Source organism: Manacus candei, unplaced genomic scaffold (genome assembly GCF_025592945.1).
Source record: "Manacus candei isolate 608988 ecotype Guabito, Panama unplaced genomic scaffold, ASM2559294v1 h1tg000014l, whole genome shotgun sequence".
Classification (NCBI taxonomy): Eukaryota; Metazoa; Chordata; class Aves; order Passeriformes; family Pipridae; genus Manacus; species Manacus candei.
Genome location: NW_026138062.1, coordinates 38,415,501 through 38,436,446, shown reverse-complemented (window position 1 = coordinate 38,436,446; position 20,946 = coordinate 38,415,501). Strand labels below are relative to the sequence as shown.

General features: G+C 39.4%; 1 protein-coding gene across 1 annotated transcript in view; it reads left to right on the top strand.

Moving 5' to 3' along the window:
- ELMOD1 (ELMO domain containing 1) overlaps nt 1–19,811 on the top strand; it is a 46,151-nt gene extending 26,340 nt beyond the window's left edge. The window contains exons 4-12 of the mRNA XM_051779865.1: nt 645–790; nt 939–967; nt 2,148–2,245; nt 6,388–6,517; nt 9,558–9,691; nt 10,902–10,970; nt 13,321–13,371; nt 14,867–15,000; nt 18,425–19,811. Of these exons, the coding sequence (XP_051635825.1) occupies nt 645–790; nt 939–967; nt 2,148–2,245; nt 6,388–6,517; nt 9,558–9,691; nt 10,902–10,970; nt 13,321–13,371; nt 14,867–15,000; nt 18,425–18,597 (964 nt within the window). The 3' untranslated portion in view covers nt 18,598–19,811. The remainder of the gene's footprint in view (nt 1–644; nt 791–938; nt 968–2,147; nt 2,246–6,387; nt 6,518–9,557; nt 9,692–10,901; nt 10,971–13,320; nt 13,372–14,866; nt 15,001–18,424) is intronic.
- The last annotated feature ends 1,135 nt before the right edge of the window (nt 19,812–20,946 follow it).

Here is a 20,946-nt window from a genome sequence, read left to right as displayed (position 1 = left end):
GGGATTTCTTGGCTTACTGTCAGTTCTGTACTTTGTGCAGCATCAGTGCTGTGTAACAGTTGATCTTGGAAGAGCTGGTGAACCTCAGGGTAGGTACTTAAGCACCCTTTCTGCTGAAGTGGAAGCTTTGATTTCCTTAATTATAATTCTTAGGGACCTGACATGAATGCTGTCAGGATGTCAAGTTTGTCAGGATAACCAGCCAATCTGTTTGGAACAGCTGGTTGCAGAGGCAAAACTAAGCCAGGGTGTAATGACTCCCTGGATCCTCAGCATCCATTATATCAGGGTGAGCTGTACTCCTTTCTCATGTTTCCCCAAAGCATTTGTAGGAACTATACGGCTTTTTTTTTTTAAGGAGACAAAGAGTTTTTTATAAGTACTCTTCTGAGAACTCTGGAGTTGACTTATTCTGTGCTTCCAGTTCTGGTGCTTTGTGCGTGAGTTGTTTTGTTGGCTAAGACTAAAAAGCACAATTTAACATTTTCCAGGATAAATGTTTGTAGTGTGATTGCTGCTTTTGCTTTAAAGGTTTCCTTAGGCAATGGGAATTTAGGATGAGGAAGTACTTTCTGTTTGGGTGGTGACAGCATTGAAACAAACTTTGCTCCAGACTCTTATTTTCAGACTTCTTCTTTTGCCAGGATGTTTGTCCAGGTATGCCTGTACTTCTACTGCAAATGCTTGTGGCGCTGCCTGAAATTCGTGGTCAGGAAACTAACAGGTCAATGTGAATTGCAAAGGATCTGTTACAATACCAAACCTGGAGCTGCCAGAACTATGAAAATAGGTAACTGCAAATATTTAGTTCTGCATGCCTTTGTAGCTTTCTGCATGTGCTAAAAATAGTATGACATTATCATAAATAAACTGTTAAATGGGTCCAATGTAAATTTAGCTTGTCTGACATGGTGCTTTCAAATACTGTTCTCTTACAGAGGCATCACTGAAAGGTTCAAAAAGTAAGGTAAGTGAAAGATCTCATCATTCACCTTTTCTATTGTGTTGTTGGATTGTTCAGTTCGCTGTTTGCTCTCCCCAAAAAATCACTTTAAGATTTTATATGATTTTACATTAAAACAATTTTCAACTGAAGACGGTCTTGTGGCTGCAATAGCAGGTGATCTTGCAAAGTCGGGTAGAGTGTCCTATGCTCCAGGGACAGGCACAGTGTAGCAATGATGGAATCAAGGGGAAAACAGGCCATGGTGGAGATGATGAGAATGATGTTTTGTAATTCGGGGTTTCTTGGCTTGATTCCTCATCCTGTCTTAGAACATCTGTAATCCGCAGTCAGTCACTTACACACTTACAAAAAAGATCGGGATCGAGTTTTTTGTCTGGAAAGCAACTTTCACAACCGGAAGAGCAACTTTACCAACTTTATTCTATATTTTAAATACATTAATGGAGATGAACCTCTGTCACTTCATCCTTTCACTGTGCCACTGGTTGTGCTAACCTAAGTTCTTCTCTAAGGCATTTGTGTATATGTTAAATAGCATCATTCAGGCTTTAAATTCTCTGTCATGAAAATGAGTGATGTTGAAAAGTTTACCTCAGCATTAACAAAAATGATGTCATGTAGCTCTTAGTTCAGCATAGTGCTTCCAAATATATTTCTAGTACAAACAGAAAGGCAGAATCCTATTTAAAAGTTTGCATTTAAGCAACTGTGTAGTTTACAAACGAAGCATCAGAAAATTCAGATGACATGTTGGTTTTTGAATACTGAACTTCCAGGAGCATCTCTACAAAGTGCAATGACAAGTGAAATGAAAAATGTTCTTACTGTAACATGTTGGGAGAGGGAATGTCAAATGAAGGCTAGCAATTCTGGTGGAATTAGGTGGATGGTCTGAAGCTCCTTCTTGATCTGCACTGAGGCCTTTGATCACCTTCACTGACAGCTGCCACAGAAATGCGATACACTACAAGGGCATGGCAAAACAACTCAAGTTTTTACAGGGAGAGTGTTTTGCAACTAGTCAGTAGGGTTGAATAGACTGGAAAGATGTGCATATATACTGAGTTGGGTCTTCTGGATTCTTAATCTGGAAGCTTTTATGTATCATGTTTGCCATTGTTAAATTCTATTGAGTAATAGCTTTTATAAGAATTAATATGTGTTTAAAACCTCTTTTTAGCGACTGCAAACATCAGTAAATGTTCACCCTGATGCTATTGAAAAAACGATAGATGACATCATGGAGCTGAAAAGGATTAATCCAGATATAAATCCACAGTAAGTTTCCTTACAAAATAAATGGGAAATATTGATATCTTCAGTGCCTAGGTCCGTGGAGAACTGGTTTTCCATAGTTATTGTGGCACATGATTTGAAGATGAATTCTGTCTCTCAGCATACAATTCCAACTTCAGTTCTGCTGTCAAAAAAATTATGGAAAAATGAATGATCTTTTATGGTGACTGTAATAAGCAAGTTCTATCTAGCTGCTTCCTGAATCACACTGTCTTAGTATATTGTTGATGCATGGACTTATGGGGGTCACTTCTCCAGGGATACAATTCCACCAAAGCAGAGAGTCCTGGCAAGGACAGTCATGGCTTCTCAGCAAGGCTATATGTGGCCTTTTGAACTGGGAAGAAATCATCCTGTTGTAACTGATACAAACAGTATACTGGTTAACATTTTAAAACTGCCTTTAATTTTCCAAAGACAAGTTTTAATGATACAACATAACTGATATTGGTAAGAAGAGATTAACAACCAACCATTACATTTACAAGTGTGTATTTCAAGAGTAAGCAATAACACTTTTGTGGCTGCCTTACTTCACAGCCCCAACTTAAGGCACAAGGTGTCTAGGTCAGGAATCAGCAGGAGAAGTGTTGAAAGCTGTATTATTCAGGCAATCAGTCTGAGGTTCACTCCTTTTCCCAAGCTTGAAGTAGATATAATACAAAATGAGATATAGATATAGTACAAAATGAGCATCCATACATTGATAGCTACCTTTCTTGAAGTGATCAGCAGCATAAACAAGGTCTTACTGCAACAACAAAACCCAAAAGATAAGTTGGTAAAATATCTCCTTAAAACAGTGAGGAATGGGGGTCTGAAAAGTGGAAGGTGATGCCACCTACATAGAAACATGCCCTGCCACTAAATTGCTCCTTATATTAAAGTAATCATAGTTCTAAACTTTGGACATCTGCACTGAAGTTTTACGTGTGAGCCATCTATTTTATACTGAAGTTTTCTGGAAAAATTTCATCAAAAGCAGGTCAGCTGTTTCTCTAGACATGATTAAGGAAAATCCAATGCCTTGTCTTCTCTTAAACAATTAAAACCTGCATCCAAACTGTCTTGTTCAGAAGCTCTCGCCTTGCCTTGCATAGTAGACTTGAAATCTCCCAGGGTAAGGACAAGGGGGCATGTGTCATACTGTATGTGTTTCTGCAAATCTGTATGCAGTCATTTTTGTTAATGTAGCATCTTTGCAGAGCTGAAGTAGCTCCCCAAGGGTGCTTGCACTGAACTTTTCTTGAAGGCTGTGGGCTGCCATGACCTGAAGAGGAGGAGGCAGGACACAGTAATTTTCCTTTGTCAATGCCTCTGAGATAAGCGCTTATGTTTAGTGGTAGGAGCAAGTAGGTTGAATAACCAGGTGGTGACATGTGCGGTCTACACTAACTATGGAAGTAGACATAGAATCATAGAAAGTCTTGGGTTGGAAGGGAGCATATCATCTAGTTCCCATTCCCCTGTTCCACTTTTGGACTTGCCTCCATCTGGTGGAGCACCTGAAGATGAGTACAGTGGGGATGCATGCCCAGGTACTTTGCTCTAAGAACTGCCACAGCCGGTACAAGGATGACAGCGAGGAGGCGTGGGACATCAGCAACTCACCAGTATTCCTGTGCTTGGCAAGCAGGAGGACAAAACCTTAATGAGAAGGAGAGTGGGGAAATTAATTCCACCCCCAAACCTGCACCCAAATAACATTGCATGGAGCTTTTGACTGTCTTTAGATAAAGTGGAAACATGGCTTAGTTTGAATATGATCTGCAATGTGTATCTTAAATATATATATATATATAAAAAATATTAAATTGTTTGTGTATATATATATATATATATATATATATATATATATATATATATATAAAATTGCTCTGCTTTGCCACATCCTGTGGTTTGCTTCTTTAAACTATTCTGAGGCTATAGAGTAGCTAAAAACATTATGGCTGTGGTTTAGTGATACACTACAGGATTTCACATGCAGTCTGTCTGGCATTTCAGCTTTTTTTGAAGTGCAGTCTTTCTGTAAAACTGAAGGCTAGAGCAAGTGAAGCATATTAAAAAAAAAAAAAAGGACAAAGCCCCCGAAAATAAACAGATAAACAGCAAAGGAGGGAAAATGCTGCAAAAGTTTTTCTTAAAGGGTTTTAGCCTCAAATAGCATACAATTGCAGCAATAGAAATGGCCTAATGCTGACATCTCTCTTTCTGTAGATTAACCATGGAATCATTTAGATTGGAAAAGACCTTTAAAATCCTTAACCGAGCACTGCCAAGTGCACCACTAATCCATGCCCCTAAGTGCCACATCTACATGTCTTTTAAATACCTCCAGGAATGGTGACTCCACCACTTCCTTGGGAAGCCTGCTCCAGGGCTTAATAACCCTTTTGGTGAAGAAATTTTTCCTAATATCCAATCTAATCCTCTCCTGGGGCAACTTGAGGCCATTTTATCTTGTTCTGTTACTTGTCACTTGGGAGAAGAGACTGATACCCACCCGGCTGCAACCTCCTTTCAGGTAATTGTAGAGAGCAATGAAGTCTCCCCTGAGCCTCCTTTTCTGTGGGCTGAACACCTCCAGCTCCCTCAACTGCTCCTCGTTAGACTTGTGCTCCAGCCCCTTCCCCAGCTTTGTTGCCCTTCCCTGGGCATGCTCCAACACCTCAGTGTCTTTCTTGTATGAGGGGCCCAGTGCTTTACCTTGTTAAACCTCATACAATTGGCCTTGGTCCATCAATCCAGCCTGTCCAGATCCCTCTGCAGAGCCTTCCTACTCTGCAGCAAATCAACACTCCCACCCAGCTTGGTGTCATCTGCAAGCTGACTGAGGATACACTTGATCTCCTTGTCCAGATCATTGGTAAAGAAAGTTATTAAACAGAACTGACCTTAAAACTGAGCCATGGGGAACATCACTAGTGCCCAGCCCCCAGATAGATGTAACGGCAGTCACCACCACTCTCTGGGCCATCCAGTCAATTTTTTACCCAGCAAACAGTGCACCCGCCCAAGCCATGAAAAATTCTGTGTAAAGCCATGTTAAAGACCTTGCTAAAGTCCAGGCAGACAATATCCACAGCCTTTCCCTCATCCACTGAGCAGTTCACCTTGCCATAGAAGAAGATCAGTTTAGATAAGCAGGGCCTGCCTCGAAAGATAAGCAGTGAAAATCCTTCTGCTCAGAAAATTTAACAGTATTATGGAATAAACAATATGTTTCAGTGTATCAGACAAGACAGATGAGGAACATGTACAGCTTAGTGTCAGTGCAACCTGCGTGCCTCCAAATTCATAGTAGATGTTCTGATAATTTCAGACTTTATTAGATATTAAAGAATTTATTCCCGTATAGAAGTAAAAATTTCTATGAGCATGGCAGTTGTGTACTGCATAACTTGCATTTCATATTATAAAATCTTAACGTAAACTGAATAAGCTGCTGCTTGGTGCAGTTTTTTGTTGGGATTTGGGTTTTTTTTGGGGGGATGTTTTTTCATGTGTTTTGGTTTTGGGTTTTTTGATGATGCATCAGGAAATGTAAAAGGAAACACAAAATCTGCATTATAATGAAAAGAACCATTGTGACAATTCTCAACATGAGACCAAAAAAACCCTGCCTGCCTGCCTGGATCTCTGAAACTATTACTTCGGGGTTTTGGCTTGCTTCTTTATGCTAGCTTTTGTGGCATGGAAGCAAAATGAATATTTTTAGCTTTTTGCTGACTTTCCTCTTTCAAATTCACATCTCTGATCTCAGGGCATTGTTTGAGAAGCTGTCGCTTGAATGAGGAGAAAGATTAAGTAATGTGCTTGTTGTAGACATTCAATGCTGCTGCTGTGTATAGTTGTAATGGGATCTCAATGTGAAAATCAACGTTCAGTTTTTTAAAAAATCCCAAATTTTATCATCTAAGAAAGGCACTAAATATGACTATACATTTCACAAGGCCTTGTTTAATGTAATATTGATTTCTTGGAAATTTTCCCGTTGCAGTTAAAGTGTTAGACTATCAAGTCATGGATGTAATGCTACTCATTAATTAAATGGGTATGTACATGGTAACTGTTTCATAGCTACACATGATTGAGTTGGATTATGTTGCTCCTCCCCCCCTCAGATTGGGAGTATCTCTTCAGGCATGCCTGCTGCAGATTGTGGGGTACAGAAATCTTATTGCAGAGGTCGAAAAGCTGCGCAGAGAGCCATATGATTCAGAGAATCCGCAACATGAAGAAATGCTTCTGAAGGTGAGTGCTTAAGAGATACTTAGAGGGCATCCTTTGTTCATGTTAGCTCCAAACAGCCTGGTTTATAAACCTCTTTAAAACATTGAGAGGTATCGTCACCTTCCTCCATCATGTACTTGTTTTAAGACAAAACTATACAGCATTATAATCAAGTCTGGGTATAACACCTGCCAAGCAAGCAGCTCACTCCCTGATTGATGAATGGATTTTCCTTGGCTGGACTATATGTGGGCATTGGATACGTAGTTCTTATAGTGCAGAGCTGTTATGTGCAGTGAGCTCTGGAAAAATAGCCCTACATCCTACTTCAGTACAGCTCTCTTCAATGTAAGAAGGGTATTTTTCTTTATTAACCACAGTCAAAATTTTTTCTTCAGTTCCTTTTGTCTTTGAAGACAATAGCTATGTATCCCAATGGCAAACATCTAGATTTTTATTGTGTGGAATAAAATACAGTTACCAAATATGTTTTGAAATGAAAACAAAGTGAAACTGTTCTTTGGAAAATACAGGTAGAGTTATGAAAACCATACCAATTGGGTTTTACTTCCTTCATGCTTTCAGGAAAGCCTCACACTGGAGCAAACGATAAAAGCATTTTTTTTTTGTCTTGACGCCATAAGCAGAGGAAGAGCTAGTGAGTTCCTGTATTAGAAAGGAATTGAGGAAAGAATAAAGGGTCTGGAAAATAGTCTAATAGCAAGCCCTGGTATTTCTTCCAATCCTTTTCCTGACCCTATTCCACACTTCAGAGAAATGATAAGAAACACAGAATAAGTGATAGTGAGCTTATTATCTGAAAGCAAAATGCCTTCTTAGAGAATTTTCAGAATTCTTATAAAAACATACCACCTGTTTGGTTGTTGTTTGTTTTTTTTTCACGTATTTGAAACAAAAATATTGAAAACTTAAATACCACTGCATCCAAACCATGCTCTATCTTGCAGTGCAGTGCTTTACACAAATTACAGTGAGGGCTTTTGGAAATTTTACCGTAGTTACTCAGCCTTCCAGATACTTCCAAAAATCCCAGTAGGCATATTACATAGCCACTGTCGGATGCAAATAACTGTTTCTAAAAAATGCCTCACATGGTCAGAGTTCGTGTAGGTGTCTGGAAAGCTGCTGTCTTTAAGGTTGACCCTCCTGAGAGGTGGGAGTCTCACCAAGGAGTTGTTAAAATCCGGAGCTGCCCTGAAGGAGGGCTCTAACCATCAAGTAGGCTTAGGCAGATGGACTCCTCCTGTTCAAGTCCAGCCCCAGCGCAGCCTAATGCATGAATTTCTGGGGGTAGAGTGAGTTTTAACTAAAAGGACACACAGATTTACCCATTGAGGAAGCCTGTGCCTTGGAGATGAGCCTATATTGTTGGTCCCTGAAAATAACACTGCCAGTTAATGAGTGCCTTTGGCTCCAAGAAAGCATTCCTAAATACACTGGGTGTCTACACTGCCCAGAGAGCAAGAAGTGGAGTCTGAGGATGGGATCATAGGTGAGAAAGACCAAGGAGCTGGCTGTGGTCTCTTTCCAAGCCACTCAGCCTGTGAGGGCAAGGTCCTGAGAATCATGACAGCAGTGATGTGTAGTCATGTAAATGCTTTAAAAACATAACTGCATGAGCATAAAAGCAGAATGGAAACAGTATTTGTCTGAGGAAAGATTAAACAGTGCAGCTTATGCAACATTATGCAAACTCATACTGTTGAAAAAAATATCAGTTTCACCTGAGTATTAGCACTTGTTTACAGCAGGTGTTTTGCTTTTGCAAATGTCAAATGGAAATATGTCCAAGGGTTTAATTCATTTTCCAAACCACACTGTGGAAGAATAGGCCAGTTGCTTTTCATTCCTTCTATGCACTCTGCCAAGTGATCTCTGCAATGGGTAATTCAAGTTCCTAATGACTATCATTTATTCATGTTTACCAGGAGGGCACTTTATGAATGAGAGAGAGATTAACTTAATGTGATTGAACTAATGATTAATACTGTATTTACTGTTAATGGATGAAAGATAGCAAATATGGTTTAAGCAATGGTGCTTTACACAGTCATTGCAAAGTGAAATCATTAAAATTTTAACATTCCTAGGGCACTTAATTTTAAATTCAGCTAGGATTGCTAAAATTAAAACAATTTCTGTTTTTTACTGGGGAAATGTGCATACAGCTCTTTCCCTTGGGTAGGCTTTGTCTAAGTGCATTTCTTGAGGCCCTACTCACCAACTCATGATTGGTTATTAGTTCACTTTCTTAATTCTGAATACTGATTTCTTAATATACTTTGGAAAGAGTGAGTTTGAGATATGGCACATGAGGTTTGTATTTGTCAGACGTCAATTTAGGCTGCTTTTAGGTGCCCAGCAACATAGTATTTAGACACTAAAGTCGCTGGACCAGTGCAGCTAAGTGGATTTATTCCAGCTGGCAATCTGGCTTCTTAAATCACTTTCGCCTTTTTTTTAATGTGAGATCAATGAATGATTCTTCCCTTAGTTAAATATGATGGTGGCACATGCTATTCTTGTATGGATTTTATTTTTTTTTTGTGTGTTCTCTGATTTGCTTTTCAGCACCGTTGTAGCTAAGTCAGCACTCTTGATTTGTAACCTTTCCAGAGACTTGCAAAAGATGCCAGAGAAGAGATTGCTGTAGAGCCTCAGGGACTTGAGGGCTGATTGCCTGCTGCTCTGTCAGTGATTTACAACCAAATCCAGCCCATTCCTGTCTCTATGCTTAGGGAGGCACACACCACACTGATGAACAAAGCCTGAGCAAAACAAGTCTTTGTGTGAGATGTTACAGCAGCTGTCGATAAGGTTGGAAGGGCCTTGTAGGGCTGAAACATCTGCAGTACTTCAGAGCTGTTTGGGATTTCCCCACACACATGCACATACAGAAGAATTTAATTTGATTTTGTGTTCCAGTTTCTGGGATAGCAATGCAGTGACATTACGTCAGAACTTAGTTTAAAAAGAAAGAAAAAAAAAAGCCATACTAATGTGTGGAAGTTTAATTATGTTTTACTTGTAATCTTCCTAGTTGTGGAAATGCTTGAAGCCCAATTCACCACTGAAAGCTCGGATTTCAAAGCAATGGTGTGAAATTGGTTTCCAAGGTGACGATCCTAAAACAGACTTTAGAGGGATGGGTCTCCTGGGCTTATATAACTTGGTGTAAGTACATTCCTCTGTATATGGGTTTGTGTGTGTCTGAAGTCATGAAAAGCAGCATTACTTGCAGATTTTAGCAAGTCTGTGGGAATAACTTATAAAAGTGGCAGGGACTTCATATTAAACAAATGAAAGAATTTATTTGCTTGCCTAATTTTTGGAGGGTTTCTCTCTTCAAAGAATTCTCCTCTCTTTCAGTATTCCTCATTCAACCTGGTAATACCACTTGCTAAACCCTTTTTTTAGTTTCTCTGTGACACAGTGAGTTAGCACTCTCTTCCCACGAGAAGGAAACTGTAAAGCATATTTTCACCAGTATCTAGATCTCCTTCAACAAAATGCCCTGGAAGTATGTGGGTGGGAGGGTTATGTTACTGCTCAGCCACCTTCTTTGGGAATTTCATGTTGAATCCTTAAGCAAAACACTTAAAATGCAACCACTGATGGCAGACTTCTGTGGTTTGACTACTACTTCAATTTCTGTTGATACTCAAAATGAAGCATTGAGCTTACATCACTTCTTCCTTCCAACTCAGGAACACCAGGTGTTAGTACCATAGCTGTGCTTGGTAATTTGGGAATCGACTAATGTCTGTTATTTTCTCCAGCCGTATTTACTGCAGGTAGTTATGTAATTCAGCAACATTTGATAAAATAACCTTTCCCTATGAGGGGAAAAAGAAATATTTTCTGCTTTTACAGATTGAAGGACATAAATCATCCGCTGTCCGTATGTTCTTTTCTAGCAAAGCTCACTCAAGGATCTGTACTCTTGACTCCAGCTTTGAACTTCCATGGGAAATTAATCCCTACTGTGTTTTTAACTTCTTAATCTTCCGTGATGACTCTTATCTTGCATAATGAATCTGCCAGATCAAGAAGCCTGAACTGCTTTCTCTTGAGCTCAGCACCTGACATGCTCTAGCAATAAGCAACTGATTTTCTGTAGGATGGGTAGAGAGGGGACTCTGGTAATGCACATTCACTAAGCACTTACAGGATTGCACTTGTAGTTTGAGGCTGCTTTAATCTTTTATTTTGGGGGTCTGAGTGGTAGCTTAATGAGTTTAACATGTCACAGGCTCCTCACACTGTGTAACACATGCAGTGACCTTTAAAAGAGTGTGTATGAACAGCTCAGTATATCTCAAGATGCTTTTTTTTGTTGTGTTTCTTTAACAACTCACCCTAAATATCCTATGTATGTCTGCAGGTATTTCGCCGAATGGGACACTGAGGTAGCTCAGCAAGTTCTCTCTGATTCTCTTCACCCTAAATACAGGTAATGCTTGAAATAATAACTTGAGAGAGCACTGTTCTGGCTCTGTCTGGGGAAGGGGGCTGGGTTTTCTTCTCTTTGTTGTGTGTATGCTTGGGTATTGCCACAGGCTGTCTGTTTTCAAGTACTGATCCTGTAAACTGATCAAGTACAAGAGGCGAACTTGTATATTGAATCTTGGAAATAGTTAAATTTAGTGTTAAATGTTTTCACTTCTAATTTCGAGTGATTTTTGTATTTTTATTTACCTTTCTTTTAATTTGTTTGTGTTTTTTTCATAATTAAAGAGAAGTCACTAAGAAGGAACTAAGGTATTTTTTTTTCTTTTCTCCAAGTTTTCTGAGACACTACATGTAAATAAACATCAAACCATACTACAATTTGGCATGTTATAAACTGAAAATCTTTGTTGCAACACCAGGAGATCCATATTCTTTTCTTCAAACTTGACTCAAACATAGCTGGTGGTGCAACACTGGGTACATATGAGCATGTTTATATATCAGAAATGAAATTCACCTTGCTTGATGTAGCTGAAGTGACTGACTTGATAATCATAAGTAGTCTAGGCCAAAAATTTGTTAGCAGAGCTGAAAGGGCCCTTTATTTATAGTCATATACTCTGTCTACCTTGACTAATGATGATCCCAATCTGGCGAGTCCATTGTCTTGATTGTTGAGAGATCAGGTACTTTCAGATGTCAAAAGCTGTGTTATTATGGGCAATTTGGGAATATGAGATTTACTCCATAGTTATTGGAGGGGTCCGATACCTCTTATCCAGTTACATAGAAATCAGTTGCCTTAAAAGACATTTTTCTTCTGCCAGGAATGTTAGATATCCATACAGCTGGTCCACATCTGAATCCTGTGAAGCTTTTGATCTCCTTAGGGGTTTTTTTTGGGATTGAGTTTCCAAGGTAATTCTATGACAGAAAGCCCATGGAACATATTAGTATTCTTCATTTGCATGTTTGATTACCAAGGGCAGTCTTGGAGTGCTGTGTGAGTATGTGCAATTTCTATGCCTTGACAGAGCGTTCAGCAGAAGGATAGATGCTGCTGGGGGTGCCCATGGTGATATTCCTGATGCAGTTGCTTAGCAGCTGTGCTGTTTTCTGATAGGATCATGATCAATGAATTTTCTGTCTTAGTTGAACTGTATTGCTTACCCACATCCTGTGTGTGCCACCCTTATTATTCATCCTTACCTAGGGTTTTCTAAGTGTTGTTATGCCACATCCTGCAAAGATGGTTAAGATTTTAGAGAATGAGTGAAGAATAAGGTATGCTAAGCCATTTAGGAGGTGAAGTTTTGTCCTTGTGCAAACCACCTGATAACACTCAGGTGAGGATGGATATGAACCTATTAGTATCTTAAATACTTAATGACAACAATTTTTATATACTATATTTACATGAAGCTCAGGGAATTGTTTTTAGTGTAATATATACTTATTGTAGTTAAGGTATAGTCCAAGAACTATGCTTTCACACATGGTTGTCGATAATATGGGATCTAAAGCTTGCAAACTCTGATTTACTTAACCAAGGCAAAACTGCCACAACCATGTCAAGGTTGTAGCCCACTGGTTAGGGTCAGTTCCATGCCTGCTTTTAGCTGGTTATAAATGCAGGCAATGATTTCTGCTAAACTTCCTCTTTTGAATAGACTCAGACCTGGCTAGTGCAATATTGGCTGACTGGTCGGATCACACGGCTTTTAAAAATCATCGAACAGCTGAAATTTAGTCTAAAATCAATCTGTTCCCTAGCTAATTTTATTTTAAGGGAGGTTTCTTCTGTGTCCTTGAAAATCTCCACATTATTATGCCAAATAATAGAAAATGCTGTTCCTTATTTTTGGCCGTTGAGTGGTTTCTAATTTGGATAGTCATAAAAACTGACAGTCAGAGGAGTATTTTTCAGGCTTGCTGCCTCAGGTGAATCATGCCTCCAGTGATGGGTGTTGTGTATTTCTGAAAACACAAAAAAGCTAAAACCATCTTTGATTAGTTAAATGTAATTTCAACTTTTTGTATAGCTGAAACTTAAGTGGATCATCTTTGTGGTCAATATAGAAAAGAACTGGCTTTTACTGTGAGTATTGACATAGGTACCTATTTTATAATGGTGAGACAAGTTTATGGGCAATGATACAAAGCCAGTTACCCATTTCAAGTCTGTTTATATCAATCCATGCGGTCAAAAGCAGAGTTAAACATGCTTAGCCATGTCAATGGAAGTAAAATACCATGTTCAAATGTTATAATATCAAAGAAATTGAAAGAAAATATTTGTCAGTTTGTAATTCATGGCAATATCTGAGTTTTAATTACTTTTTTTTCCTCAGCCAACTCAGCAAAGCTGAATGGGAGAAGAAAAAGTTTGATAAGGCAATTGGGTAAGTTTAATGATCTTTTTAAAGTTGCAACAGACACAGCAGGTAACAATAATGCTGTATATTTGAGCAGAAAAAGGTGTTCCCTGGTTACATTTTCAAGGAAATTTCTGGGAGCATCTATTGTCTTAACCACACCTTGGTTTTGATCAAAGATTACAGGAGAAACAGTTTGTTACATTTAGAAAAAAAACCCAAAAATTCTGTAGCAAGGAGAACCTTTCTCTGTATGCTATACGTGTAGTGCAGCGATGAATATCTGTTTAATTCTTCTTAACGCATAATGTAATCAAATGTCACTTCTTACTGTCAAAACCAGGTTCTGAACTGCTTTTAGGAAAATACAATAGGGAAAAAATTGTAATGACTTTTTTTCTTCTTAAGAAATGGGTTTGGTGCAGCTGCATTATATATGACTATGGAACTGGATGTTCCTCCTGTGTGTATCTGAAGATCTGTAATATATCCTACTGTCCATATTTCACTTTTCTGTGAAACACACCTCTAGGTCTCATGCTGCAGTTGACTTCTAGACTAGTGTTTATTATTTTTTCCTCTTGAAATATAACAAAGGTTGAAGAAAAGGAAAGTATTTTAGTTTACTTGATAGAGGCAGTTGAAAAAATACCCGAAAGAGTCTACAGAAGACAGCTGTGTTTAGATGAGAAGAAAAAAACTGTCACTGAATATCCAAATATGTTTTCTTTTATCACTAAATGTCAGTGTGAGACTTAATGTGTTTTCTTGGGAAATAATCACTGCCAGAAATGTCAAATTCTTTATGCACGAGTCTCACAAATTAACTTTCAGATTCTGGGTTCTGTTGTGCCTAAATATACTTCACTTGATATCTCTTAGCAGGACAGGAGTTTGCTTCATGAGTTTGATTTTTCTTGGGTTCGTATCCAGTATGCTTTGACTTAGGTTTTTGCCTGTTTTCTGGCCTGTGTATCTAGTTCACTTCTAGGAAGAAGTGTGAGGTGACTCAGATGGATCTTTTTCCAGGCTTTTTAGCCGTATGAATGTCTTTATAGGATGGATTGTTAAAACCTGATATTCCTAACTGTGGGTAATGAATTCCTGTGGAGCAGATAGTTTAAAGTAGCAAATGGTGGGTCACCCTGCAGCCATAGCCACCGTGTGGAGTCCTTGCCCTGTTGCAGAGGTGAGCACAGGAGCACAGGGACATCTGTGCTTGTTTTTATTTCGTAGGAACTAATCAGTGCTGTTCCACTGAAAAGGCTTGCACAGTGATGAATCTCCTGTTTTCACCGTGTTCATGTATTTCCCAAGGGAAGCCTGCTGGTAGAAAGTACGAGGCATCCAGGATAAATGTTTTTCTTGCTTTCCACCCCGTACACACCTTGGAAACTCACAAAGGAGAAAATTAATATACCTCAGTAACACACGAAATCTGCAATGTCAGGGTCATCAGTGTTTCTTACAGTGTGCTGAAAGAAGGTAAACTCTCTACAAATGTTGCTGCTTTTTCTTACAGCTACTCTTTTGCTATTGTGGGCATTAACATAACAGACCTGGCATACAACCTGCTTGTGAGTGGAGCTCTGAAGACCCATTTCTACAACGTTGCTCCAGAAGCACCAACACTCACTCACTTTCAGCAGACATTCTGTAAGTGGGGGGGGTGAAGGGATGGGGGGTCAGGAAATACAAAATTTGTACTCTGCTAACCCTTTTTGTACTAGACATAGTTTTAAAAAAAATAAATAATCTGCTGACACAACACAGAGACTGTAGTGCTAGTCTTGCTCTCCTGTCTTTAGGATGCTTGGATTCAGCTCTTAGTTGTGATAGATTCCACTACCAAACCAAGGGGTAAAATAAAACAAAAAAACAAAATCCCAGACCAAACAAAAAAACCACAAATCAAAAAACCGCATTAAGTGCCTGAACATGTGACCTTACTGGTTTTTTAAATAATAAGAAGTAAGTAAAGGGACTTTAAGGACTTTCTGGAATTTGCTTCCCCATAAATCCAACTGTCTTACGATACTTCCATCTACATTCAGGTGTTACTCTCCACACTTCAGCAGAGTTGCTCCCCTGCTAAAATAATGCTTTCCCAGCTCTTTCCCCTGTATTTGATCATCCCTTCTACAGCAGAGGCCTGCTGTGCACTTTGCACAGTGGGTGTAACACTATCTAAACTTAAAGTATTTGGCACTGTTTCCCACAGCATTTTCTTGGAGAAACTGGCTGTTCATGGCTTGGACAGGTGTTCTCTTTGCTGGCTATAAAACTGGCTGGATGGCCAGACCCAGATAGCTGGGGGCTGGTCACCAGTGGTATTCCTCAGGGCTCAGTACTGGGGCCAGTCCTGTTTAATAACTTCATTGATGATATGGATGAGGGGATCAAGTGCCCTCTCAGCAAGGTCTCAGACAGCACCAAGTTGGGTGGGAGTGTTGATCTGCTGGAGGGCAGGAAGATTCTGAAGAGGGATCTGGGACAGGATGGATCGATGTGTTGAGGCCAGAAGTTCAGCAAGGTGAAGTCCTGGTTCCCTCACTACGAGAAGGATAGTGAGGTGCTAGAGTGTGTCTGGGGAAGGGCAGTGGAGCTGAGGAAGGGCCTGGAGCACAAATCTTATGAGGAACAGCTGAGGGAGCTGAAGTTGTTTAGCCTGGAGAAAAGGAGGCTCAGGATGGACCTCATCACTCTCTGCAACTACCTGAAAGGAGGTTGTAGGTCGGGGTCAGTCTCTTCTCCCAAGTAACAAGTAACAGAACAAGAGGAAATGGCCTCAAGCTGCCCCAGGAGATGTTTGGATTGAATATTAGGAAAAATTTCTTCACCAAAAGGGTTATCAAGCTCTGAAACAGGCTTCCCAGGGAAGTACTGGAGTTGTCATCGCTGAAGGTTTTTAAAAGACATGTAGATGTGGCATCACATGGCTTAGTGATGAACTTGGAAGTGCTGGAGTAGCAGTTGGAATTGGTCTTAAAGGTCTTTTCCCATCCAAACAATGCTATGATTCTGTATCCTATTCTTGATTTGTATTTCTTACCATGTCTAAATCTCCCACCACTAAATCTGGGGGAAGAAGAGATGTGTTTTAGTGCCTTTGCAGTGTCATGTTACCACCTATAAAAATTCGGCTGCAGGATGGACTGTTCTCTTGGTCAAGCCTGGGACTTTGCCCCACAACCAGCGTGTCTGCTGACCAGCATACCCAGTCCACTTGGATGACAGTGGAGGGAGTGCTGGTTTTGACAGTTCTTATCCATAAAGCACATGAATCTATGAATTATGAAACTGGATTAAACTTCTGTGGTTTTGGTATAATGGGCCAGTGAAGGTGGTGGATGTTCATATACACCCCATCTGCCATCCTAGGAAAGACTACAGGTTATCCCATGAAAAACTTGAGGTTATCAAATGGATTTTATTGTAGAGAAACACCAACATATAAACTTTCCTGGAGCAAGGACAATTTGTCCAGAGTTTGTCTGTTTGTGTCTGATAAACCCCTATTCTTATGCTCCTAAAGTTTCTCTCCTCTCCCTACTGCAGTCATCCTATGTTTCCTTCAAATTTCCTTCAATCCCAGATAACATTAGGCTTCATTAAATGTCTACAGGCTGCCTGACTGAACTGGAAAGTCAAAATTACATCGACCAGGCAGCAACCTAGGGGGACACAGTGGTTGTACTGCATGGACTTCCTAAATGCTGAATCCACATGTCACCTCATCTGCACCCTTCTGCTCCCTCAGGCTGTGGGGACACACGTTAGAAGAACTGCTCTTGGCTCACTGGTCTTGGCCTCTGTTTCCTTCTCTGACTGTACAAGCAGTGCATGAAACTGCATTGCTCCATGGCATGCTTGGCATCGTCACTGCTGAAGTACAGGAGGTGCCTCTTGGAAATCCCCTAAATTTTGGAGGGGGAAGATCTAACAATATTCTTCATTTTATGTAGTGGGGTGTTTTTTAAAAGGGGTTTTACTGGGCTTTTCTTGGAAAGTAACATCTCTGAGAATCAAACTGCCCGTGGCTGCCAGAATCTATGGAAGAGATTTGAAGATGTACCTAGAGTACCTTTTGAATGAAGTTTCTCAAATTGATGATGGAGTAAACAACATGTCTATCCAAATATATATTGAAATTGAAGTTAGAAGCATGTGTTTTAATTGTCATACAACAGAAAAAAACATGGATAAAAGCAATTAAGATTTTTTTACAGCAAATGTCCTCACTTTCTGCAGTACAGAAAACTGACTTGCACATTTTGCTGTGTTGGGGTGAACAATTACGCTCCTTCAGTGGTGCATTTGCTGTGGAAGTTGGGATCAAGAAACTGGGTCTAGTTCATTGAAGCTCTAATGCTGGATGTAAAGCTTTTCCTGTCAGTGAAAGACTTTGAGGGCAAGGACAGCAGAGAACTGAGAGGATAAAGGCCTTAATCGAAGCCCATATATTAAACCTCCTTTGGAATCACCTTTCTTCCTGTAACAGGGATGTCTTTCCAAAACTAGTGGTTCTGTGTATCACCTTATCATCCATCTTTTCACAACCATAGGCATAAGTGTTAAACAACATTTTCAGCAAGGTCATGCACACACAAGGTAAAAACATGCACGAGGAGGAAGTGTTAACACAAAAAAACATGATGGCAACTGTTACTTTACCTAAGAGTACGCTCTTTTTTTAGTGGAGAGTAAGCAATGTTCCTATGAGGTAATATCTGTGAGGCAGAACTTGAATATAAACAAAAGGCTGGTGGGGCAGCATCAGCAGCATCTTTCTCTGCTTTTATACTCACTAGTTTAATGTTTCAATTAGTGAATCCATATGTCAAGACAACTAGTGACTTCTTGTGTTTATGGTGAGAAGTTCTGACAGTGTGTAATATTCATCCAATTTTTTGTCCAAAATACGTTTAGTCTTGTCCCTGCCCAGTGTCCTGAAGTGTCAGACTTCAGTGACCAGGATTCCCTGTGCAGATCATAATTATTAATTGCAGGCTTCTTTCTAATTTTTTATATCATCTTTACATACTGTATTCATCTCTTCTCCCTTTTTATTATTTTGTAGGCTACTTAATGCATGAATTCCACAAATTCTGGATTGATGAGGATCCACTGGACATAATGGAGTTCAATCGTGTCAGAGAGAAATTTTACAAGCGAATCTTGAAACAGCTCCAGAACCCAGAGATGGCTCTGTGCCCTCATTTTGCTGCATCAGAAAGTTTAATCAATATGTAGTTACTCACTTGATTTTCTTTGGAAACACTGTCTCACTCTTGTGTTAGACCACTGTTAGACCATCGCTAGCATACTGAATGACCATGGCAATTGTGTGCATGTTTTTGGCGCAGTATTCATCTATTTTTGTAACATGATCCCCTTATGCTTCTCTGGTTGGGGATTTTTCATTTTAAATGGGTGCTCATATTGCCTCATTATGCAGTGTTACCTTCTGAATTGATGTCCAGATATCAGAGTTTTTCTATTTTTTTAGACTTTCCTCATAATTCAGCATTGACAATTGAATTGTATTTCTCTAGCCGTGTTTTTGTATATGTGGAATAAGTAGCTGGATCTCGTATTGTGAAAGCTTTTTAGCTTCTCGATATGTTTTAAGGCTGGCATAACTACTGGCATTTCAAGCAAAATATATGTTTGGTTCTCATCTAGAAGATAATATGTGTAATTTAATCTGATGCAGGCAAACACATTAAAGTCCAGTTTTCTCCATGCAGCCACTATATGCTTAATGCAAAATTAATGAGGCTTATGAGGCACAAGTTTCAGTGAGAAGAGTTTGTGCAGAATTACAATCAGCTGCATGAATACCAAATGGTCTGGTGATGCTAATACATTCACAGTGAACTGCAAACACATTCACAACTACCAGATACTGGCAGGGGCCAAAAATTATAACATGAGGCTGTTCTCACCAACACCACCATGCTGAGGCATGGTCTAAATTCCTGCACATTCCTTTGGATATACAGAAGTTAGTATTTTGTATCACATGCTGGAAGGCAACGTGATTTGGTCACGTGGTGCTTGGTGAATTCAGGGGGTCAAAAATCTAAATCTTCTGTTTGAACTACTGAAAATGTTGCTTTTGTTGTCAATTCAGTTCCTAAGATCTGGGAGAAATAATTGATCAGAAGGTTTAGAGCAAAACCTCTTCTCTTGAGTTTCCCAGACTACTTATAAAAAATAATTTAAAATGGCAAGCTGCCTTTTTTCTAAAACCATAAGTGAGTAAAAGTGTTTGACACTAAGATTGTGTAGTATATTGAACAACATCTACCATGGCATTTCATACCCATGGTATTTTTTACCTTCTAAGCAATCAATTTTAGTATTATATGTTTGTGTAAATCACTTGCATATGGAGATTAAACTGAGTAGTGTCCAACTACTTGTGAATTATATCAATAAATTATACATCATTCTAAACTGAAGCAATGTGGGTTTTATTTTTGAGATATGCAGTAATACAGATGAAAGCTATTTTACTTTAATGGATTAGGTAAAATGGGAAGTAGCAGCTCTGTGGTATTCCCAAGTCTGAAGTGTGATCTCAGCTTCCCTAGATCAGGTGCTTTATATCATTTTAGTTACTGCTTGAGCCATGACTTTATAAGCAAAAAAAAATAAAACAATAGGAATATTTAAACTTCTTGAGAAACTGCTTATTGGATTTAAGCTCTCTCGTTTCTTTGCTGAAATGTAAGATGGGGTTCAGGGCTTCTCTACAGGGCTGGAAAATTGCACTCATTGTGGAGTTAATCAGCAAAATTCTATGGGTATTGCAATAATTAGTCTTCTTCAGTGAATTTGGAAATAGGGAGCATTTGCATATTTTGCATGAAAATACAAGGAATAAAACTCTGCATGTTTAACTTACTACCATTGATTTTGGAAAGTTGTTATTTATAGTCCTTAGGTCTCAAGGACTTTTTTATGTCACTCTTGAAGCCTCTAAAATAAGTTTCTAATAACAGTTTTCATAGTTTCAAATCTTAGACTCTCACTTTCTTTCCTTGTCCCACTCTGACTGAAATACCTTCTGCAGTTTGTTAGGTTACACTGGTTTATTTTTAATACTCAGCACTGGAGTTCATGGAGTTGAGGGAAGGGGAAGGAGGCACAAATATTCCTGCTACCTTCTTACTGGTGTCATCCTCTCAGTTATGCCTTGTCTCAAGGTGTCAACTTCAAATAAAATCAGAAAATGTCATCTGACTCCATGTCAGATTGTATCATTATAATCTAACTGGTTTGGGTGATAAATTTTCCTGTCTTTCAGGGCAATGGATTTAATGAAGCTAAGTGTGATATTCCTTCTCCTGTGGAACCCTTGCATGCAGGTGCCTTCAGATCTTACCATCCTGCCCTCTTGTGCTTCAGCTTTGTCCTAACATGCTTGTTCTCAAAATCCTTGCCAAACCTGCGGCAGAGAATGTCCCCGGTGAGTGCCTAACACTGGCTGTGTGCTGCTGAGGGAGGATGTTTGTCTTACACTGCCTTCCCTCCTCCCCAGGAATGACCCCCATGATGCAAACGTAAGATTTTCTTTAAGAAATCAGAATTTAC